At 36.9% G+C, this 21,263-nt stretch overlaps 1 protein-coding gene across 2 annotated transcripts in view; it reads right to left on the bottom strand.

Moving 5' to 3' along the window:
- Positions 1-323: 323 nt before the first annotated feature.
- Positions 324-21,263, bottom strand: part of LAPTM4B (lysosomal protein transmembrane 4 beta) — a 103,109-nt gene continuing 82,169 nt past the window's right edge. For both annotated transcript variants that reach the window (XM_077167293.1, XM_077167294.1), the window contains exon 7: positions 324-1,512. In XM_077167293.1, coding sequence (XP_077023408.1) covers positions 1,435-1,512 — 78 coding nt within the window. In that variant the 3' untranslated portion in view covers positions 324-1,434. The remainder of the gene's footprint in view (positions 1,513-21,263) is intronic.

The raw sequence follows: 21,263 nt of genomic DNA, 5'->3' as shown, positions 1-21,263 counted from the left end.
GTGAGCCAGTGATTATACACCATGTATGGACTCTATGTGTGTGATTGCTCAATAAAAATATTTTTACAAAGGAGGGAGCCACTATGAACATCAAACAATCATAGGTCAAACAGCTGAGCACGTGTTGGATGCCCGTGCTGGTGTCTCCTGTTTCTCTTGGCTTAAGAAGCTCCGATTTTATCAGCACTGAAATATTAAAAACTATGAAATGTAGTGTGTGAAAGAAGCCTTAAACCCTCTTCCTCATGCTGAACAGTGTGTATCTGCATAGCCACATCTGGGTGGGAAAGGTGCCAAGGTACAAACACACCGAGTGAAAAGGGTTATCTTCTTGGATGTGGGCATATCTCACTTTAATTGCAAAAACCTTCATTTACAGCACATTCAATAATGAACAAAGAGAAAAGTTCTGATATCTGAACATATGAACATATAAAAGTCCCTTGAAATTCAGGTAATCAAGATAAGAGAATTCAACACGGAAAGTAACCCTCCTCAGTTTTCTGAAGACTTTTTACATTTTAAAGGATGTCTAGGCCTATTAGTTCAAAACAGTAGGATATACCTTGCAGAGAAAGGGGAAAACCTTTATTCTTATTAGGAAATACAAACTGGCAGTTCCACTTGATGAAGTTAGATGGATATCCTCCTTGTATCAGGCTAGGGCAGAATATTTGGTAAAAGGGGGGCCATGGGTGGGGATGGGAACCAGCAGAAAGGGAGCACAAAGCATGTGGTGCCAAACAAATTAATCCATGTCCCCTAAACACAGATGAGGCACACGCTAGACATGGGACATACAAGGACAGCCATCAGATATTTACTGCTCTCATTGCCTCGTGCTAATGGTCTTATTTGCCCATAGAGAAAAATTTTGATCAGCAAATTAATTTGTCATTGAATTTAAGTCAAAAAGCAATCTTCAGGAAATTCGTGCTATACATACGGATTCCTATTTACCTACTTAAAGCTATGGTTATACAATGAATATTCCTGTTCTCATAAGGGTTTGTTTTATACAATGGAATGGTTTAAGAAAAGCATCGCCTAATTCTGACTTTATTTTGCACTTTCAAAAGGGACAGAAGGAATAGAGAAAAAGTGTGACAAATTCTCTAACTTGGGGTCCAGCCTGTGTAAAACCAGACTTCTCTGATTCGAGGTCCATCCATATCTTTCGGATGTTTCATGTTGAGGGAAGGCTGGTGAAGCCCATAATACCCCACTACTATAGTGACTCTATCACAGTGTTCTAGCTAAAGTATATGTTTGAAACTACAGAGGGTTTCAACTCAACAACTAAAATTTTAAACTGTAGCAATTCAGAAAAAATAATCTCAGAGAGCTCATCTCAAAAATGAAATTAAAGAACTATTGCTCAGATTTTCTGAAAAGTTAAGCTATTGCTCTCAGCTTTGTCCCCCGCTTCCAGGCTCAGGCGGACACGTAAGGTGGAGGTGGCTCCTTGGCAGTGCCGTTCGCGGTGGCATCATCATATGGGGGTAACAGCACCTTAGGACAAGGAAAAGGAAGGCAAGGGTTAGTGTTTAAAAGTGCACATATGTTCCTCCAAGGTTTAACTTTAATTTGACTTCATGTAATTAAATGCTCTCCCTAATCTATACCAAGTTTGATTTTCCAGCAAGCGGATACACGAAACCAAGTGGATACAAGAAACTTTTTGAAACCTTAAAGAGGTAAATGGGGAGACACTTTCTGCCCTTTCTGAGTTTCCTAGCCCTGTCCACGTGTTAAACCATGGTGCCTGGGTTGCCAGAGAGCTGTGTTACTAGGACTAAAAAGAGGTGGTGGTGGTTTCTGAAGAGAGAGACTTTTCCGGGTATGCTGAGCACACACAGCTGCAAATGAGAGCAGGTCTCTGGCCGACCAGAAGAACACTCACAGAGAGATCGAGGAAGTACAGTGGAAAATGCAAGGGCCTTGGTGTCAACCTGGACTCAAAGCCTTGCTCAGCCCCATTTTATCAGTGTAGATTTGAGTAAATTACTTAAGCTCAGTTTCCATGCCCATAAAACAGGGATATTTGAGAATTAGAGTTCTATAAAATACCTAACACACAGCTTTATACAAATCTGAAATGGCAGATATTAGGCTGGAAGAGGAATAAACAAGAACAAGCACCAAATTTATTAAAATTTTTGCTTATATTTTAACTACAAAAACAATTGCTTATATTTATTTAGGAACGATTAATGGCTATTTTTACAATCTTGAAGGAGGAAACAAAAAACTAAGAATATCAACTTGTTAGTCTTTATTCAGCCACTTAACATTTATTATACATCTACAATGTTCCAGGCATATATTATATGGGCATAGGATAAGAGACTGTTCCTGCCCTTAGCAGTTTAGAGATGACTATACTAAATAAAATCTTACCCATCAAGTACCTGGCATCCTAGGCAGAGAGCATTTGTATTAATGAGGATCTAATCTGAACAGAAACCACTCACTAATTTGAACAGAGGAAGTTTAATATAAAGGATTATTAACAGGGGATTATAGTAACAGGGAACTGGCTAGTGGGGGTGGGTGGGAGAGAATACTAACGATACTAGTACAGAGTAAGGGTACTCAAGAAGGAAACAAACACGGAGAGGGGTTCCTTCCCAAAGGTGGAAATCATACATTGTTGAAGAAGGTGTGGTGAAATCCACCAGACAGCAGACATTTCTAGGCGAAACCAGGCCAGATCTTATTCACAAGGAGCAGGTAAAAGGTACTGTATAAAGAACTACCTGCTGAGATGCCGGGGAGCTGCTGCGGGGGAACCAGTGACTAGCTACTGGAGGTGTGCATCAGGAGGGGCCACTTGCTCTAGAAACTGCCTCAGAGTGGGTATGTGTTAGTAAGGGAGGGCCTGTGGCTGAAGCCTCTTTCCCCTCTCCAGGGCCATTGCCAACAAGATTCAAGCACACCATATGAACAATGCCCAGGAAAATGTAGAAGCCCTCTTCCTCCAGCTTAACATCGTGTCAGCTGGCAAAGGAAAAATATTTACCAGGCCCAGACCCAATCAGGTTAAAGAGAGAGAATTTATAACTGAGAAAAAGTATGTTGATATCTGTTACAGCAACACAGAAGCAGTGACAACAGGCATGGGTCATTACTTTCAACTCCATGGCCTTTATTCCTGAAAGTGGAAATGATTTGTGCCTATTTCTTAAATACTTCATACTTCAGGCACTGCCCAAGGTACTGGGTCTCGGACACTGCTGCCCATGCCAAAGGGACTCTATCCCAAGATACACTCATGTATCGGAAGGCAATCCAAGGCAAAGAAGCATTTCCATTGTTCTCCCCACAAAATGAAAACTATCCATTCTGGCATCCAATAAGCTCATACCTAGCACCTACTAAGTATAGGGAATTCAGTACTAGCCCTATAAACCTGTAAACACGGCACTTTTTAAATGTAGATTTACAGAAAAATCATGCAAGTTTTAAGAGTTCCCAAATACCCCCATCACACATACTTTTCCATATAAATAACATTTTGCATTAGTGTGGCATATTTGTTACAACTGATAAAACAGTACTGTTAATTATGCCATAAACTTTAGCCCACTGCTAAGTGAACTGGGGTTCACTGTTGCATAGTTCTATGGTGTCTGCATGTGTGCACACGGAAATGTCACACAACATAAATTCTCCACTTTTATCCCATTTCAAATATTCAATTCACTTGCATTAATTACATTCAAAGTCATGTCTCCATCACCATCATTAATTACCAAAATTTTTCTATCATCATGAACAGAAACTGTACGAATTTAACTCAGCATCCCCATTCCCAATCCACAGCCTGGTAACCGGTATTCTAGTTTCTGCCTTTATGAATTTGCATATCCTGCATATTTCATATATGAGGTCATACAATATTTGCCTTTTTATGTTTGGCTTATTTCACTCAAGATGATGTTTTCAAGGCTCATCCATGTTATAACATGAAGAGCTTCATTCCCTTTTATGGCTGAATGTACATATCACATTTTATTCAACCATTCATTTGGATTAGGGGTTGCTTCCACCTTCTGGCAATTGTGAATAACATCACTATGAACATCAGTGTGTACATATCAGTTTGATCCGTGCTTTCAACACTACTGGGTATATACCTAACAGTGGGGACTGCTGGGTCATATGGTAATCCTATACTTAACTTTCTGAGTAACTGCCAAACTGGTTTTTTACAGTAGCTACAATAATTTACCTCCCCACCAACAATGTACAAGTGCTCCTATTTCTCCACACCCTCTCCAACACTTGTAGCCATTCTTATAAGTATGTGATGGTACCTCACTGGGGTTTTGATTTGCATTTCCCATTACAGGTAGTGATGCTGAAAACCCTTTTACATGTGTTTTTTGGCATTTATACATGTTCTTTGGAGACGTGCCTATTCAAGTTATTTTCCACATTTTAAAACTGGGCTATTTGTTTTTGTTGAGTTGTAAAGCTCTTTACATATTCCAGATAATAAACCCTTTTAGATATATGGTTTCCAAATATTTTCTCCCACTTTACAGGTTATTTTTTTACTTTCTTGGTAAAACCCTTTGACACACAAACAAACATTCTTAATTTTGATGAAGTTCCACTTACCTATTTTTCCTTTTGTTGCTCGTGCTTTTGAAGCAAAATCTAACAAATTACTGCCTAATATAATGCCCTTAAGATGATTCCCTATGTTTTCTTCTAAGAGTTTTATAATTTCAGTTCTTATATTTAGGCTATTGATCCATTTCTTAATTAATTTTTGTACATAGTTTGAGGTAGGAATCTACCTTCATTTTTTTGTATATGGATATCCAGTTTTCCCAGAAACATTTGTTAAAGAGACTATTCTTTCTCCACTGAGTACATCTGACACCCTAGTAAAAAATTAACTGGCAAAAGTGTGAGGGTTTACTTCTGTCCTCTCAATTCAATTTCATTGGTCTACCTATCTGTTCTGGTGCCAGTAGCATGCTGTTTTGATTACCGTAGCTTTGTGGTAAAGTTTAAAATGAGAAGTGTAAGTCCTTCAATTTCGTTCTTTTTTCAAAATGGTTTTGGCTATTTTGCACAGCTTAATGTGACTTCCATGTGAATCTGATGACTGAATTTTCCATTTTTGCAAAGAAGCCTATTGGAATTATATTGAATTTGCAAATTGCTTTGGATAGAATCATAATATTTAGCAAAATTTGGATAGAATTACATGAACATGGAATGTCTTTCCATTTACTTATTTAGGTTTTCTTTAATTTCTTTCAGCAACATTTTGTAGTTTTCCAAGTCCTTTTACATCCTTGGTTAAATTTATTCCTAAATATTTTATTCTATTTAATTGCTACTGTAAACAGAATTTTTTCTTGATTTCTTTTTTGGATTGTTCATTGCTAGTGTATACAACAGTGATTTTTACATGTTGATCTTATACCCCACCAGGTTGCTGAATTCTTTTGGTAGCTTTAGTAGCTGTTCTGGCCTTTTCAAGATTCTCTATGTACAAGATCACGTTGTCTACAAAAAGGGCGAGTTTTATTCCTTCATTTCCTATTTGAGGGCTTTAATTTTTTTTTTCTTGCATAACTGTTCTTATAGCACAATGTTCAATAACAGCAGGGACAGTGGGAATCTCTATCTTGCTCTCGATCTTAAGGGTAAAGCTTTTATTATTCTTTCACCATTGAATATATATGATATTAACTATGGGTTTTTCTATATACCCTCTATCCTGGAAAATTTTTTTTCTTCTATTCCTAGTTTTCTGAGTGTTTTGAGTTATCAGTAAAGGGTGACAGGTTTGTCAAATGCCTTTTCTGCATCAATTAGATAACCACGTGGTTCCCCCGCCCCTTGTTCTATTAATGCGGTTTTGAGTTGATTTTCTTATGCTGAACGACGTTTGCATAAGAAGTGGGATAAATCCCACTTGGTTACAGGGCATAATTTTTTAAACGTGCTGTTGGATTCAGTGTGCCAGTATTTTCTTGAGGATTTTTACATAAATATTCATGAGGGATACTGCTCTGTAATTTTCTTTTCCTGTGATATTTTTATCTGTCTTCGTTTTATGGGGACACTGGCCTCATAGAATGAGCTGGGAAATGTCCCCTCTTTTTCAGTTTTTTGGAAGAATGTGAGCAGAACTGATGTTAATTCTTTCTTGAAAGTTTAGCAGAATTCACCAGTGAAGCCATCTGGTCCTCAACTATTCTCTGCTGGAAGGTTTTGGATTACTGAATCAATCTCTTTAGTTGTTACTGGTTTAGTGAGATCTACTTCTTCGTGAGCCAAAGCAGAGAGTTTGTGTACTTCTAGGATTTTGTTCATCTTATCTAGGTTATTTAATTTATTGGCTAACTGTTGTTCAAAATATCCCCTTCAATCCTTTTTAGTTCTGCAGTGTTAGAAGCAATGTTCTTCCCTTTCGTCTTTGATTTCAGTTATCTGTGCGTTCTATTCTTTTTCTTTGTCAGTATAGCTAAAGGTTTGCTCCTTTTAGTGATCACAGAACCGACTTCAAGTTTCACTGATTCTACTGTTTTGTGCTTTTCTAATTCTGTTTCATTATCTGTTCTAATCTTTATTTACTTCCTTATGCTTACTTTGGGTTTAGTTTGCTCTTCTTTTTCTAGATCTTCCTGTTGTGAGGTTAGGTCTCTTGTTTGGGGTATTTCTTATTTTTAAATGTAAGCATTTAGAGCTATAAATTTCCTCTCAGCACTGCCCTCAATGCATCCCTTAAGCTTTAGTATGTTGTCGTTTTGCTTTCAACTCAAGATAATTTCTAATTTTTCAAAGCATTGACTTTTAAAGGAACTTAGAGTGTAGTGGAGGGCAGAGACAAGTAAAACGGGTCTAACTCAAGCTTGGTCAACATTTAGGTGCAGACAAGATGCTAAAGAAGAGGAGAGGGCATTCAAGGAAGGCCTCTCAGGATAAACAGGAGACAATCAAGATAGAAGAAAGTGGATGACATTCCAAATTGAGGTAACTGCAAAGACAGGAAAGCCTGAGAGCATAGCACTTTCTGGAAACTGCAAGGAATCTGTATGGTGACTACTTAGGAAGAATGTTGGAGAGATGAAGTTGGAAAGATGCAGCGTCAGAGCATGATGAAAGAGCCTTTGTGGCAACTTAAGGAGTTCTACTAGTATTTAGTAGCAGCATTTCCACTAGAAAGACTAAAAACCTCAGCTTGAGCTGAGGAAAAAAAAATCATTAAAATAAAACAACAGCTCTCCTCTCTGTATCTAATTATTTGCCCCTTTAAATATCCATCCAAAGCATAAAGTCAGTGTGTCACAGTACCATATTGTTGTGCATTCATCACCAGAATCAATTTTACATTTTTAATAATCTGAAAAAATAAAAATAAAAAAACACCCCTAAACATCCTAAACACCTTATTCCCATTATTTATATAATTATTATCTTTATTTTATCACACATCTGCCCATATACAGGATAAAAGGAGTGTCAGTCACATGGTTTTTCACAATCACATGATCACACAATGGAAGCTAAATAGTTTAAAAAAAGAAAGAAACAAACAAAAGCTATACAGTTATACATCATCAATCATCAACTCTCCTTGATTCTTAAAGATGACTGTATAACTATATAGCTTTTACAATATAACCACACGATCGTGAAAACCTTCTGTCTGTTGCTTCTTTTATCCAAGGTATTGACAGATGAGTAAAAAATAAGGATAAAAATAAATAAGTAATGGGGGGAATAAAGAGTAAAAAATTGGGTAGATTGAAATACTGCAGGTCAATGAGAGGGAGCAGTAAGGCATGGGATGCATGAGTTTATTCTTTTTTCTTTTTATTTCGTTTTCTGGAGTGATGCAAATGTTCTAAAAATGATCATGGCGATGAACACACAACTATGTGATGATACTGTGAACCACTGAATGTATCCTATGTATGGACTGTGTGTGTGTGTGAAGATTTCTCAATAAAAATATTTTAAAAAAAAGAAATCTACTGTATTACAGTTCCAACAGTTTCATTTCCTGAAGCTATACCAATATAGTAGAAACTAAAAAGTATTATCCATATAATTTATAAGAATAACCTCCAGAATAACCTCGAATCTACTTGAAAGCTCTTAGCCACTGAACCTTTTATTTTGTTCCATTTCTTTTCCCTCTTTTGGTCAAGAAGGCATTCTGAATCCCACAATGCCAAGGCTACGCTTATCCCTGGGAATCATACCTCACACTGCCAGGGAGACTTATGTTCCTGGAAGTCATGTCCCACATAGGGGAAGGGTAGTGAGTTTATTTGCAGAATTGGCTGAGAGAGGTCACATCTGAGCAACAAAACAGGTTCTCTGCATGCAGGAGACCCAGGTTCAATTCCCAGTCCATGCGCACACACGCACAAACACACACACACACACAAAACCAAAAAAACTGAACAAAGGGGTTCTCTGGCAGTGATTCTTAGGCACAATTATAAGCAGATTTAGCTTCTTCCTTTGCCAGAATAAGTTTCATAATGGCAAGCCTCAAGATTAAGGCTAAACTTATTAAACTGATAGTCCCTAATGCTTGTGAGAATCAGGAATTCCTGAGGCTGGGAAGTTTACTAATCCCACATTTTTCTCCTAGCCCCTCAAGGGGGTAGAAACCCAATCTTCTATATTCTTATTTATAACAAATCTTTCTTGCTGAGGGTCCCAGAAGTTACCTGTTCATTATGAAAATTAGCACTTATTTATCTATAAATGGTGTCTTCTCTTCTATTGAGAGACATTATGCTAGGTGATAGCTTGTTGGTAAGATAAAAGCTCACCATTCACTTTAGTTCAACTCAGCAAATATTGAGTGTTCCCAGAGTAAACGTTATACTTCTTAGTTATAATATGAAATAGCTGGGAGAACTAATCAATTAACCTCAAAGTTGCAAAATCTAACACGCTGGAACAGAAATGCTTCCAACTGGGCATAAATTTATAAGTCATTAAAATTTGGGAAATTAGTCCCTTTAAATAGTAAGAAAAGAGAAAATGCTAAACAGGAAAAGAAGTATCGGTAAGAATAGAAAATGTTTGAGTACTATGGTTACATTTGAACTTTTACTATTAAATCAAAATTAAGCCACTAAAACCTTACTTGGGATTACATAGCTGCTACGATGACATTTCCAAAAGTATTATGTGTTAAGTTACAAAAATGTCTTCAGACAATCATAAAAATATATCAGAAAATGTTCAAAGATACACTGATTATTTGGGTTCTTGGGTATACAACAAATGAACTGCAAAGAAACCATGAGTCCTCTGAAATTGCATGCAAAATTTTTTATCTATGCATTTATTTTCCTTGGCAGAGGGTCCAAGGCTTCCATAAAATTCTCAAAAAACCATCCTTGGAGATTTTGTGGCATATCATGGGGACAGTACAAACTACAAGGTAAATTGGACCTTATGGCCTGTTCGTTGGGCCCACACATTCCAGTAAGGGTGAGGTCAAGTTAACATGAAATCACAACCCAGGATGACAGCTGTGTGGCACTTTGTCCACACTGCGGGGGGTGGGCGGGGGGGGGGGGGAGCGGTGACAACAAAATTATCTTATATTGGTGAACATTTGGAGAATGATATTAATAGGTAATTGACAGATCAGATAGCTGAGAAAACAGGGTAAATAATACCTCAGGAAAAATGAGATGTTCAAGAAAGGGAATACATATTATAGAGCTCTGCACTGAACAATATTCACATATTCTAATAGTTGAAGTAAATACTAACCAGTTATTTATCCAATGAGAGAATTATAACAAGAAAATGATACCTCAAATTTATCATTAAAAATTGGCAATATAAACATTTTAAAATATGGAGAATAAGACTAGAAGAAATACATAGAACAGTTGAGAGTATTTACTGCTGGGGTGAAAGAGTGGCAGATGGGTAGGAGTGAAGCAAAGGACAATCAAAGAATAATTCAATACCATGATTTTGAGCTATGTATGTACAATGCTATATTAAAAATAACACTTTAAATATAAAAGGATAATCATGGCAGTCTTAAAGGAAAGAGAAAGTAAGTCACCAAAGACAACTTGGAACCTGAGGATGGTGGGAAGGGAAAGAGTTATCTCACCTCTTTTGCCTTCTCTGATGGCTGGTGGCCAGGAAAACAATACCAACTTGGCAAAGACGTTGCCCCTCATCACAAATAAAGGCACCAAATAGAGGAACCCAGTAATGCCATGCTATCTGAAGATGACACATTTTTTCCATGGAGTAGTTGGTCAGGACTTGTGCCCTCGCCTGCTGTTCCAGTCTTGAGATCCCCAACCTCCACATTATTAATCTAGAGTACCCAAAACACCAATGGAAATTGGAGATCTTGGTGCCATAAGGCGCCCCAAGGAAATAAATGTATTCAATGGGATTATGAACAATTCCCTGATTTAATACCAAATTCTTCATGCCACTCCTGTACAGAATAACAGAAGCCCAATATTTCATGGCAAACTCTGATTTTCAATATCTGGCTTTATCCTACCAAACTTATTTCCATTATTCTCTAGCACAGCCTTCTCATTTCCAATCTGACTAGTTTTTCTTACTTTACTTCTCTCCTGGAATATTTTTCTTTCTTCTGTCATTTCATACAAATGAGATCAACCAAATGCTCAAATTAAATTCACTTCAAAACATGGAGGCCTCCTGAAGTATTTCAGCCTTGGTTACTCTTCTCTCCTCCTAACTATACTATGCAATTGTAGTATAAATTAGTTCTAGAAATAAAAAACTCTACAAGTATACATGTTATATTCTTTATAGATAACATAAAGTCACGAGAGTAGCATTGGAAAGGTTATTTACAGTATGCCCACTGGAACTCAGATACAATATTATTTCCTGAGGCATTTATATAACTTAATTCAATTATACAATATATTGTACTATTTACTGTCTTGAACACATTTACCTTTTCTCCTAAAAGGCAAGGGTCTTATACTCTGTATCCTTTCCTCAGCACTATAGATACAATTATCTAATCATTGTATCTATATGACTGTGATCAAATTGTAGAGGTAATATAGTGGTGATACTAAAACATGGACTCTGAAGTTAGAACTGGCTTCAAATTCCAGCTCCATGGCTTATGAATACTGGAATCCTGGAAAAGTTACATAATCACCTGAACCTCATTTCCCATATCTATAAAACAGGGACCATGATCGATACCCCTGATATACTACTATAAAGATTTAAGTGAGATAACATAGCTAATGTTTCACATAGAGACCTTAAGGAGTACTTTGCCTATAAATTTAATTCACTTGGGTTAAGAAGGAAGCTTTTCCCCCCCCTTCCAGCTCTGCTGGCTGCAGAAGAATGTGTAGGCTACAATTTAAGCTGCTGAGCCATGCACTGACGCAAGCTGGTGGCCACATAAAGGCCTACATGAAAAGGTCAGTGAATTAACAACCTATCTGACTAGATCCTGTCTCAAGGATCCTAAGATAGTTCTATATATCCTAACATATTTGACTATGAAAGAATATGCCTCAAGATACTACTGAGAAACCTTGAGTAGCTAACTCCTTTAGAAATAGCCAGCTCGTAATTCCTTTTCATGATTCCTTTTACCTCAAGCTATGAGTGGAGCAGCTCATTCATCTCTCACTACAATCAGACTTTCCAGCCTACTATCCCTACCCTATTTCCTTTACCAAAACCAAACAGAAGAAACTGAACAATGAAAAGGGGGAGAAAAAGGACACCACTGTTATGGCAGTCTGTATGTTGACAAGAGGTGTAGGCACAGAGTTATAACTCTAAAATACAAAGCAACACTTGGTTGGAATACCACCTCTGTTCACTCATTCTTAACCATGTACCCTTGAACACCTATCATAGGCCAGATGTGGGGTTAGGTGCTGGGAGGCAGAGACAAAGACAGTTTATTCTATGAACTGGTAGAAATCGAGAGGATGATGCCCTGATTAACCTAGTACTACTCATCACACTAGAGGTAAAAAAGCAAGTAAATGTGTGTGTTATGAAAATCAAGGCATTTTGGGGAAAGGTGAGAATGGGGAGAAATTCAACTTCCCCAAGTTGAATTCTTGATATTCTCACAAGCAGTGTGGACAACCAAAGCTATAGGCTGAGCCCCCAGTCTTGGGGTTTGTTCACATGAACTTAACCCCACAAAGGATAGGTCAAGTCTACTTAAAATTTAGGCCTAAGAGTCACCCCCAAGAGAGCCTCTTTTGTTGCTCAGATGTGGCCTCTCTCTCCAGCCAACACAACAAGCAGTCTCACCACCCTCCCCCTCTCTGCGTGGGACATGACTCCCAGGGGTGTGGACCTTCCTGGCAACATGGGACAAAGATCCTGGAATGAGCTGAGACTCAGCATCAAGGGACTGTGAAAAACCCTAGAATGAGCTGAGAATTAACATCAAGGGATTGAGAGAACCTTCTTGACCAAAAGGGGGAAGAGTGAAATGAGACAAAGTGTCAGTGGCTGAGAGATTCCAAACAGAGTAGAGAGGTTATCCTGGAAGTTATTCTTACGCATTAAGTAGATATCACCTTGTTCAAGATGTAGTGGAGAGGCTGGAGGGAACTGCCTGAAAATGTAGAGCTGTGTTCCAGTAGCCACGTTTCTTGAGGATGATTGAATAATGATACAGCCGTCACAGCGTTACTGTGTGATTGTGAAAACCTTGTGTCTGATACTCCTTTTACTTACCATATCAACAGAAGAGTAGAACATACAGAATAAAAATAAATAATAGGGGGAACAAATGTTAAAATAAATTTAGTTTGAAATGCTAGTGATAAATGAAAGTGAGGGGTGGGGGTATGGTATGTATAATCTTTTTTTTTCTGCTATCGTTTTATTTCTTTTTCTGTTGTCTTTTTATTTCTTTTTCTAAATCGATGCAAATGTTCTAAAAAATGATGAATATGCAACTATGTGATGATATTGAGAATTGCTGATTGTATATGCAGAATGGAATGATATGCTAATATTTTTGTTAATTTTTTTAAATTAATAAATAAAAAAAAAAAAATCAAGGCATGCATGTGAAGATGGAGACAGTTTGCTCTAAAGCAAACCTGGTACATGAGGTCAGATTACAAGAGATGGGTCTGGAACCAAAGACAAGGATCCAAGCACAACTGGTCTTGTTAGCAATGCAAGGAAGTAGAACCGTTTCCATAAAAGTCAGTGGCCCTCACCAGTTAGACAGGGAGCACTGAGCTGAGATAAAAATGTTCACATTAAGAGCATACATAGGTGTTTTTGTTTGTTTTTATGAAATTAATTGTCACTCTTTCACTCTAAAATGTGGGAAAATAAAGAATATTCCATTACAAATTATTTGTTTTGTTTTGGCTCCTTTGGGAGACAGGAGATTGGCAAGGGGCATGCCATTCAGAAAGCACAATAACTCAGAAAACCTGCAACTATCAATATCAAAGCCATTTCACAAATATGACTGACTTGGCAGGATGAAATTTTACCTCCACTATCTTCTCTCTCTGAAAGAAAATATTAGAATGCCAACAGCTGAGACTGTTCTTATTGCAGGGATAAACTTGAATCTGCTCTCATTTATTTAAAAAAAATCCTATCATTGTCAACTTAAATTTTAGCCCACATTTCACAAATGACTCACACAGCAAAGTGGACTGAAAATTTTGTTAACAGTGGTAGAACTCTGAAGGCCTTTAAATATAGGGATGATGAAATTAGATTTATGGTTTAGAAAAACCTGTCAACAACACAGAAAAAACTGAAGAGAAGGGAGGTTTGGGAATTATAGACTAAAAACCTAATTACACCCTCTAAGATCGGGAACAAGAGAAGGATGTCCATCGACACCACTGCTATTCCTCACTAAGCTAGGAGTCCTAGCTAGAGCCAAGGGAAGGAAAAGAAATAAAATTATCCAAATTGGAAAGGAAGAAGTAAATTGCCATTATTTGTAGATAACATGATCCTATATTGAGAAACTCTGAAGAAAAAAAAACAAAACAGTAATGCTACTTGGGCTAATAAGTGAGTTCAGCAAAGTGGTGGGATACACAGAACACACAAAAATCAGTGATGATTCTATACACTAGTAATGAGCTATCTGAAAAGGTAATCAAGAAAACAATTCCAGAAAAGAAATGCAAATTACTATATATTACAGAACAGCAAAGATCAAATAAGTTTGATAAACGCTGTTCTGCAGAGAGTAGATACAGGGAAACAAGCACTATCTTACAATTTCTATTAGAAGGCAATTTAGAAGAGCTATATACCCTCTCTCTAACCCAGCAATTTCACTTTTAGAAATTTGTCATACACATGTTGAGCAAAATAAATCAGATACAAAAGGACAAACATTCAATGAATTCGCTTATATGAAATACCACACGTAAGAAACTTCATAGAGACAGAAAGTAGATTAGACATTACCAGCGGCTGGGAGGTGGGGAATGGGGAGGAGTCACTGCTTAATGGACAGAGTTTCTGTCTGGGTATTGAAATAGCTTTGGTAATGGATGGTGGTGATGATACAGAATATTGTGGATGTAATTATTAATATCTCAGAATTATCCATATACAGGAAATTTTATGTTGTATATATGTTACCACAATAAAAATTTTAAACGGTTAAACAAAATTTCCATTTACAATAGCATCTAAAAGAATCAAGTATCTAGGGATAAACCTAACCAAGGATGTAAAGAACTTGTACAGAGAAAACTACAAAACGCTGCTAAAAGAAATCAAAGAGGATCTGAATAAATGGAAAGGTAATCTGTGTTCATGGATTAGAAGGCTAAATGTTAAGATGTCAATTCTACCCAAATTGATACAGATAACAATGCAATACGAATCAAAATTCCAACAGACTACTTTGCAGAAATGGAGAAATTAATTATCAATTTTATTTGGAAGGGTGAGGGCCCTCAAACAGCCAAAAACATCTTGAAAAAGAATGAAGTGAGAGGTATCATGCTTCCTGTCTTTAAAGCATATTACAGAGCCACAGTGGCGCAAACACCAAAGTACTGGTATAAAGACAGACATACTAATCAATGGAATTGATTTGCGGGCTCAGAACTATGGTCACTAGATTTCTGATAATGTCCCAAGACCATTCAACTGGGACAAAACAGTCTCTTCAATAAATGGTGCTGGGAGAACTGGCCATCCATAATCAAAAAAAAGAATGGCAGAAGACCCATATCTTACACCCTATGCAAAAATTAACTCAAAATGGTTATACAGAGAAGGTCAGGTTCAAAAAATGAGTATGAGTGCTGAATCATTATGCTAATACTTCTTTTAGCCTCCAGTATCCTAGATAAGCTAGAAATTAAAACCTTAAAGTATGGAATTGTAACCCATTCCAAACTCTGAAATCTGTTCTACAACTACTTGTTGCAATATACTTTAAAGTTTATTGCTTTTATGCATGTACTTATGTACTGTGGTAAGCACACTACGTGATCTTATTTATTTTACCAACCTTCTGAGATAGAGACTAATATGTCCAATAACAGATGAAAGATGTGAGACGTTTTCAACTGGCAGAGGTCAACAAACTATGTGAATCCAATCAGAACAATGCTGGTTTTATATGACCTGATAGCTAAGAACGGTTTTAATATTTTTTAATGGTTGGGAAAAAAATCCAAAGAAAAATAATTTCATGACACACAAAAATTACATAAAATCCAAATTTTAGCATCCATAAAGTTAATTGGAACATGGTCACACTTATCTGTTTACATGTCTACAACTGCATTTGCACTGTAATAGTAGGGTTGAGTGATTACAAGAGACCGAGGTTTATTTAGTCCGCAGAGCCTAAAGCATGGCCTGCAAAGCTTAAAACATTTGTTAATGAGCCCTTTATAGAAAATTTTGCTTTGCCCTGAGTTAATGAAAAACATTTCCCTGAATTCCAATCCTGGAAGATATTATATCAAATGTGAATGTACACAGGTCCAAAACAATCTATCTCATCATTTAGAGGAATTAAATCTCCCAAAGGTCAGTTTAAACTAATTCTGAATAACCAAAATATTTTCTCATTCATCACCTGTTACACCCCCTAAAACCCTTATTTTGTTTAAAAAGGTATCATTTACATTAAGTTCTAATCATAATTGATCAAACCACATCTGTCTATTTAGATGTGAGCTTTCTTTATTCAGGTCAAGCAGGAAGGGTGAGATTGCAGAGTCTGAATCTCCATGGTTACATGGAATGACCATCGGGGCAACTGGGATAGGATGATTACAAACACAAAGTCCATGTTTACCTTTAATACACTAGGATAATTATTCCCAAACTCTTTTGAATACCCCCATCTATAATATATGTAAGGAGCACACACACACATAACCATATTTCATTGATTCAATGGTACCCACATTTTTATACATTTTTAACATCTCTGAATTTAGGCTTCACAGCATCTTACATTAAGAGGTACCAAAATAATCATACAATTTACAACTGATGGCTTCTTGTATTTACACATCCAATATCCCAGGAGATGGGAGAAAATAAATAAATTTAAGAGATTCTAATGAAAATATTTCTCCCATGTATAAAGAATCATTTCAAAAGGCAAATAAAATAGAAAATTTTAACTGCAATCACTGCAAAACTACTTTAAGTTGTATTCACTTGATGGAAATGAAGGACTTTATTTCCCTTAATTGCCAGCAGAGAAGATCCCTGAATTTCTATATAGATTATGTTTATAATAAAAAATTCATATTTTAAAATCTTCCAAATTTGGTATAAATTCTCACTGTTAGACTATTTATCCAGGAATACCAAAATAACATACCAGCCCACAATGAAAGTTAAAATGAGGCTGAATATTAAAAGATATATTTAAATAAATACTACATCTTCAAATATTGAAGGAAAAGAAAGGAATGAACTGTGAACTATCCCAACCATAGGAGCCCTAATAAAGGCATCCCAGCTCTACTTCCTGTCGGCACCTCCCAAGCCTTAGCGTGCTACGTACGCCACCTGCTGTACACATCTCCTTCCCACCCACCACACGCCATCCCAGGGTGCTGCCCTCCCTGCTGGGCTCAGCCCCTGGCCACAGGACTACAGCTGGAAATGGAAAAGACGGTGGGACTGGGAAGTCAGCTCAGACCTCAAGAGTCCCATTTTACCTGTTCATCGCCACTCCTTCCCTTCAAATTAATGGAAAAGGAGAAATATTTCCTACTTCTAAAACCCAACAAGTCAGCTACATAATTTTCAATTAATCTGTCTATAGCCAAGCTTTTTCATACCTATAACATAATACAAACTTTTAGATTGCTTTTTTATTAATTAAAAAAATTAACAAACAAAACATTTAGATATCATTCCATTATACATATACAATCAGTAATTCTTATTATCATCACAGTTGCATATTCATCATTTCTTGGTACATTTGCATTGATTTAGAAAAAGAAATAAAAAGACAACAGAAAAAGAAATAAAATGATAATAGAGAAAAAAAAGACTATACATACTATACCCCTTGCCCCTTGCTTTCATTTACCACTATTTCAAACTAAATTTAACATTTGTTCCCCCTATTATTTATTTTTATTCCATATGTTCTACTCTTCTGTTGATATGGTAAGTAAAAGGAGTATCAGACACAAGGTTTTCACAATCACACAGTAACGCTGTGACGGCTGTATCATTATTCAATCATCCTCAAGAAACGTGGCTACTGGAACACAGCTCTACATTTTCAGGTAGTTCCCTCCAGCCTCTCCACTATATCTTGAACAAGGTGATATCTACTTAATGCGTAAGAGTAACTTCCAGGATAACCTCTCGACTCTGTTTGGAATCTCTCAGCCACTGACACTTTGTCTCATTTCACTCTTCCCCCTTTTGGTCAAGAAGGTTCTCTCAATCCCTTGATGTTAATTCTCAGCTCATTCTAGGGTTTTTCACAGTCCCTTGATGCTGAGTCTCAGCTCATTCCAGGATCTTTGTCCCATGTTGCCAGGAAGGTCCACACCCCTGGGAGTCATGTCCCACGCAGAGAGGGGGAGGGTGGTGAGACTGCTTGTTGTGTCGGCTGTAGAGAGAGGCCACATCTGAGCAACAAAAGAGGCTCTCTTGGGGGTGACTCGTAGGCCTAAATTTTAAGTAGACTTGACCTATCCTTTGTGGGGTTAAGTTTCATGTGAACAAACCCCAAGACTGGGGGCTCAGCCTATAGCTTTGGTTGTCCACACTGCTTGTGAGAATATCAAGAATTCAACTTGGGGAAGTTGAATTTCTCCCCATTCTCACCATTCCCCGAAGGGGGCTTGCAAATACTTTTCCAGTCACTGATCAAATCATTCTGGGATTCATCGGGGGATCACTCTGGACAAACCAACAAAATCTCATGCGCTACTTGAGATTCCAAGTACTTATGACATTCAATCAAACTATCTACATGCGTTATATTACGAAATGCTCTAGTCAAAATCTAAATTTTGTAACAAATAAACATTTTTTGCTTTAGTCTCACACATAAGGTGACATTTTAAAGTATTAATTATCATCTATTTTTATATATTTTTTTGAAATATCCTAAGCATAAGCCTTTCTTCTGCAGTTACACTGTTCACGATAATTTTTAAGGCAACAAAGACATTTATCAAGTGGACATACCTTTATTTAACCTAATCATTTCCCAACTATTGAGCAATTAGATTTGCTAATTTTGTTATTAAAACAATGCTGCTCCAAAATTTTTTACATCTGGTATTACTTTCCAGAAACCCTTTATATAATGGTTAAAATTTCAATACCTCATTTGACTCTAGAGCAAAATCAATATGGACTTTAATTTGGGCATGTGTGATTAAATAAGTAAAGCTCGATTAAATAAGTAAAGCTCCATATATGTTTAAATAGTTCCCAATGAAAATCAGATTTATTTGAAATGTTCTTCCAGAACTTTCAGGTTTCAAATATCCCTGTGTTGATATGATGGCTCCAAATGTCTGTGCAACACTGAGACTCCCACCAAGCCTCCTAACATTTAAAAGTGCACACGCGTACATACATGATATTTTCACACACAAAAAAAGTCAACTGAGATAATAAATGCACAGCTATATGATGATATTGTGAACCACTGATTGTACACTTTGGATGATTATATGGCATGTGACTATATAATAAATATTGATAAAAAATAATTTTAAAAAATAGATACTGGAAACAAAAAAGGTACACATACAGCTTTCTCCAAAGTTGCTCTGGGATAAAATAACTGGAAAGCCCAATTACAAAATGGGAAAAAGACTTGAACAGACACCTCTCAGAAGAGGAAATACAAATGGCCAAAAGGCACATGAAGAGATGCTCAATGTCCCTGGCCATTAGAGAAATGCAAATCAAAACCACAATGAGATATCATCTCACACCCACCAGAATGGCCATTATCAACAAAACAGAAAATGACAAGTGCTGGAGAGGATGCGGTGAAAGAGGCACACTTATCCACTGTTGGTGGGAATGTCAAATGGTGCAACCACTGTGGAAGGCAGTTTGGCGGTTCCTCAAAAAGCTGAATATAGAATTGCCATACGACCCAGCAATACCATTGCTGGGTATCTACTCAAAGGAATTAAGGGCAAAAACTCAAACGGACATTTGCACACCAATGTTTATAGCAGTATTATTTACAATTGCAAAGAGATGGAAACAGCCAAAATGTCCATCAACGGATGAGTGGCTAAACAAACTGTGGTATATACATACGATGGAATATTATGCAGCTTTAAGACAAGATAAACTTATGAAGCATGTAATAACATGGATGGACCTAGAGAACATTATGCTGAGTGATTCCAGCAAAAAACTAAAGGACAAATACTGTATGGTCCCACTGATGTGAATCGACATTCGAGAATAAACTTGGAATATGTCATTGGTAACAGAGTCCAGCAGGAGTTAGAAACAGGGTAAGATGGTGGGTAACTGGAGCTGAAGGGATACAGACTATGCAACAGGACTAGATACAAAAACTCAAAAATGGACAGCACAATAATACCTAATTGTAAAGTAATCATGTTAAAACACTGAATGAAGCTGCATCCGAGCTATAGGTTTTTGTTTTGTTTTGTTTTGTTTTTTACTATTATTACTTTTATTTTTTCTCTATATTAACATTCTATATCTTTTTCGGTTGTGTTGCTAGTTCTTCTAAACCGATGCAAATGTACTAAGAAACGATGATCATGCATCTATGTGATGATGTTAAGAATTACTGATTGCATATGTAGAATGGTATGATTTCTAAATGTTGGGTTAAGTTCTTTTTTTCCGTTAATTAATAAAAAAAAAGGAAAAAAAAATAACTGGAAAGTTATATAGATCAGAGATCATTTCCAGCAGACCAGAACATTAATTTTTAAAAAAAAACTGTGTTTCATTGATGTAAGAATATCACACAGCAGGAAAGAAACACAAGCGGACTTAATGCCACACAGTCAGCTTGATCCATGCAACCCACATTCAAGCAAAGGAAATCTCAGGGGCATCCAGTTCAATCTCATATGCAATACATTCACATTACTGCTAAGAGCTAAGGAGATATGAAGCCATGGCACATATGAGGAAGGTATCAGAAAAATGCCTAGGGCTAAACTACATAGAAAATAGCACAATTTTAAATAAAGCAGCCATCTTGGTGTTACAGAGCAATGTTCCCTTTTCTTCCACCTCATCCCTCCCTCCCTTCTACTGGGCAAAAGGCAAAATCAAGCAAGCAAACTACCATCACTTTTAAAGTATGTGACATTACTGGAGAAGAATTTTCTGAATGAATTATTTAAAAACTTCATTCCTCATCCTCATCAAATAACTGCAGGACACTTGCTATAGTCTAAACAGATGTCTGTGAGGAAGTTGCTGGGTAACAACAAAGAATGGAGGCAGGCTGCTGAGGTTGGAATCTCCCTCCTGCCACCATGTGGTCCTGGCAAGTTACACATATGGTGTCTCAAATTCCTCATTTGTAACACAAGGCGTTATATTAAGAGAATCTACTACAAGGACTCTCCTGGGATTACATGAGTTAATATATGTAAAGTGCTCTACACAGAGCCTGGCAGATGGTGATCCCTACATGAGTGTTTGGGGAAAAAGCTTATATAATGCAAAAGCTAAAGAGGAGGGAGATATAATAGATGCAGAGAAAAGCTGAGCATCAGTGGAGCCAT

Source organism: Tamandua tetradactyla, chromosome 6 (assembly GCF_023851605.1).
Source record: "Tamandua tetradactyla isolate mTamTet1 chromosome 6, mTamTet1.pri, whole genome shotgun sequence".
Classification (NCBI taxonomy): Eukaryota; Metazoa; Chordata; class Mammalia; order Pilosa; family Myrmecophagidae; genus Tamandua; species Tamandua tetradactyla.
The sequence above is the reverse complement of the archived record's forward strand: the minus strand, read 5'-3'. Positions and strand labels throughout refer to the sequence as shown.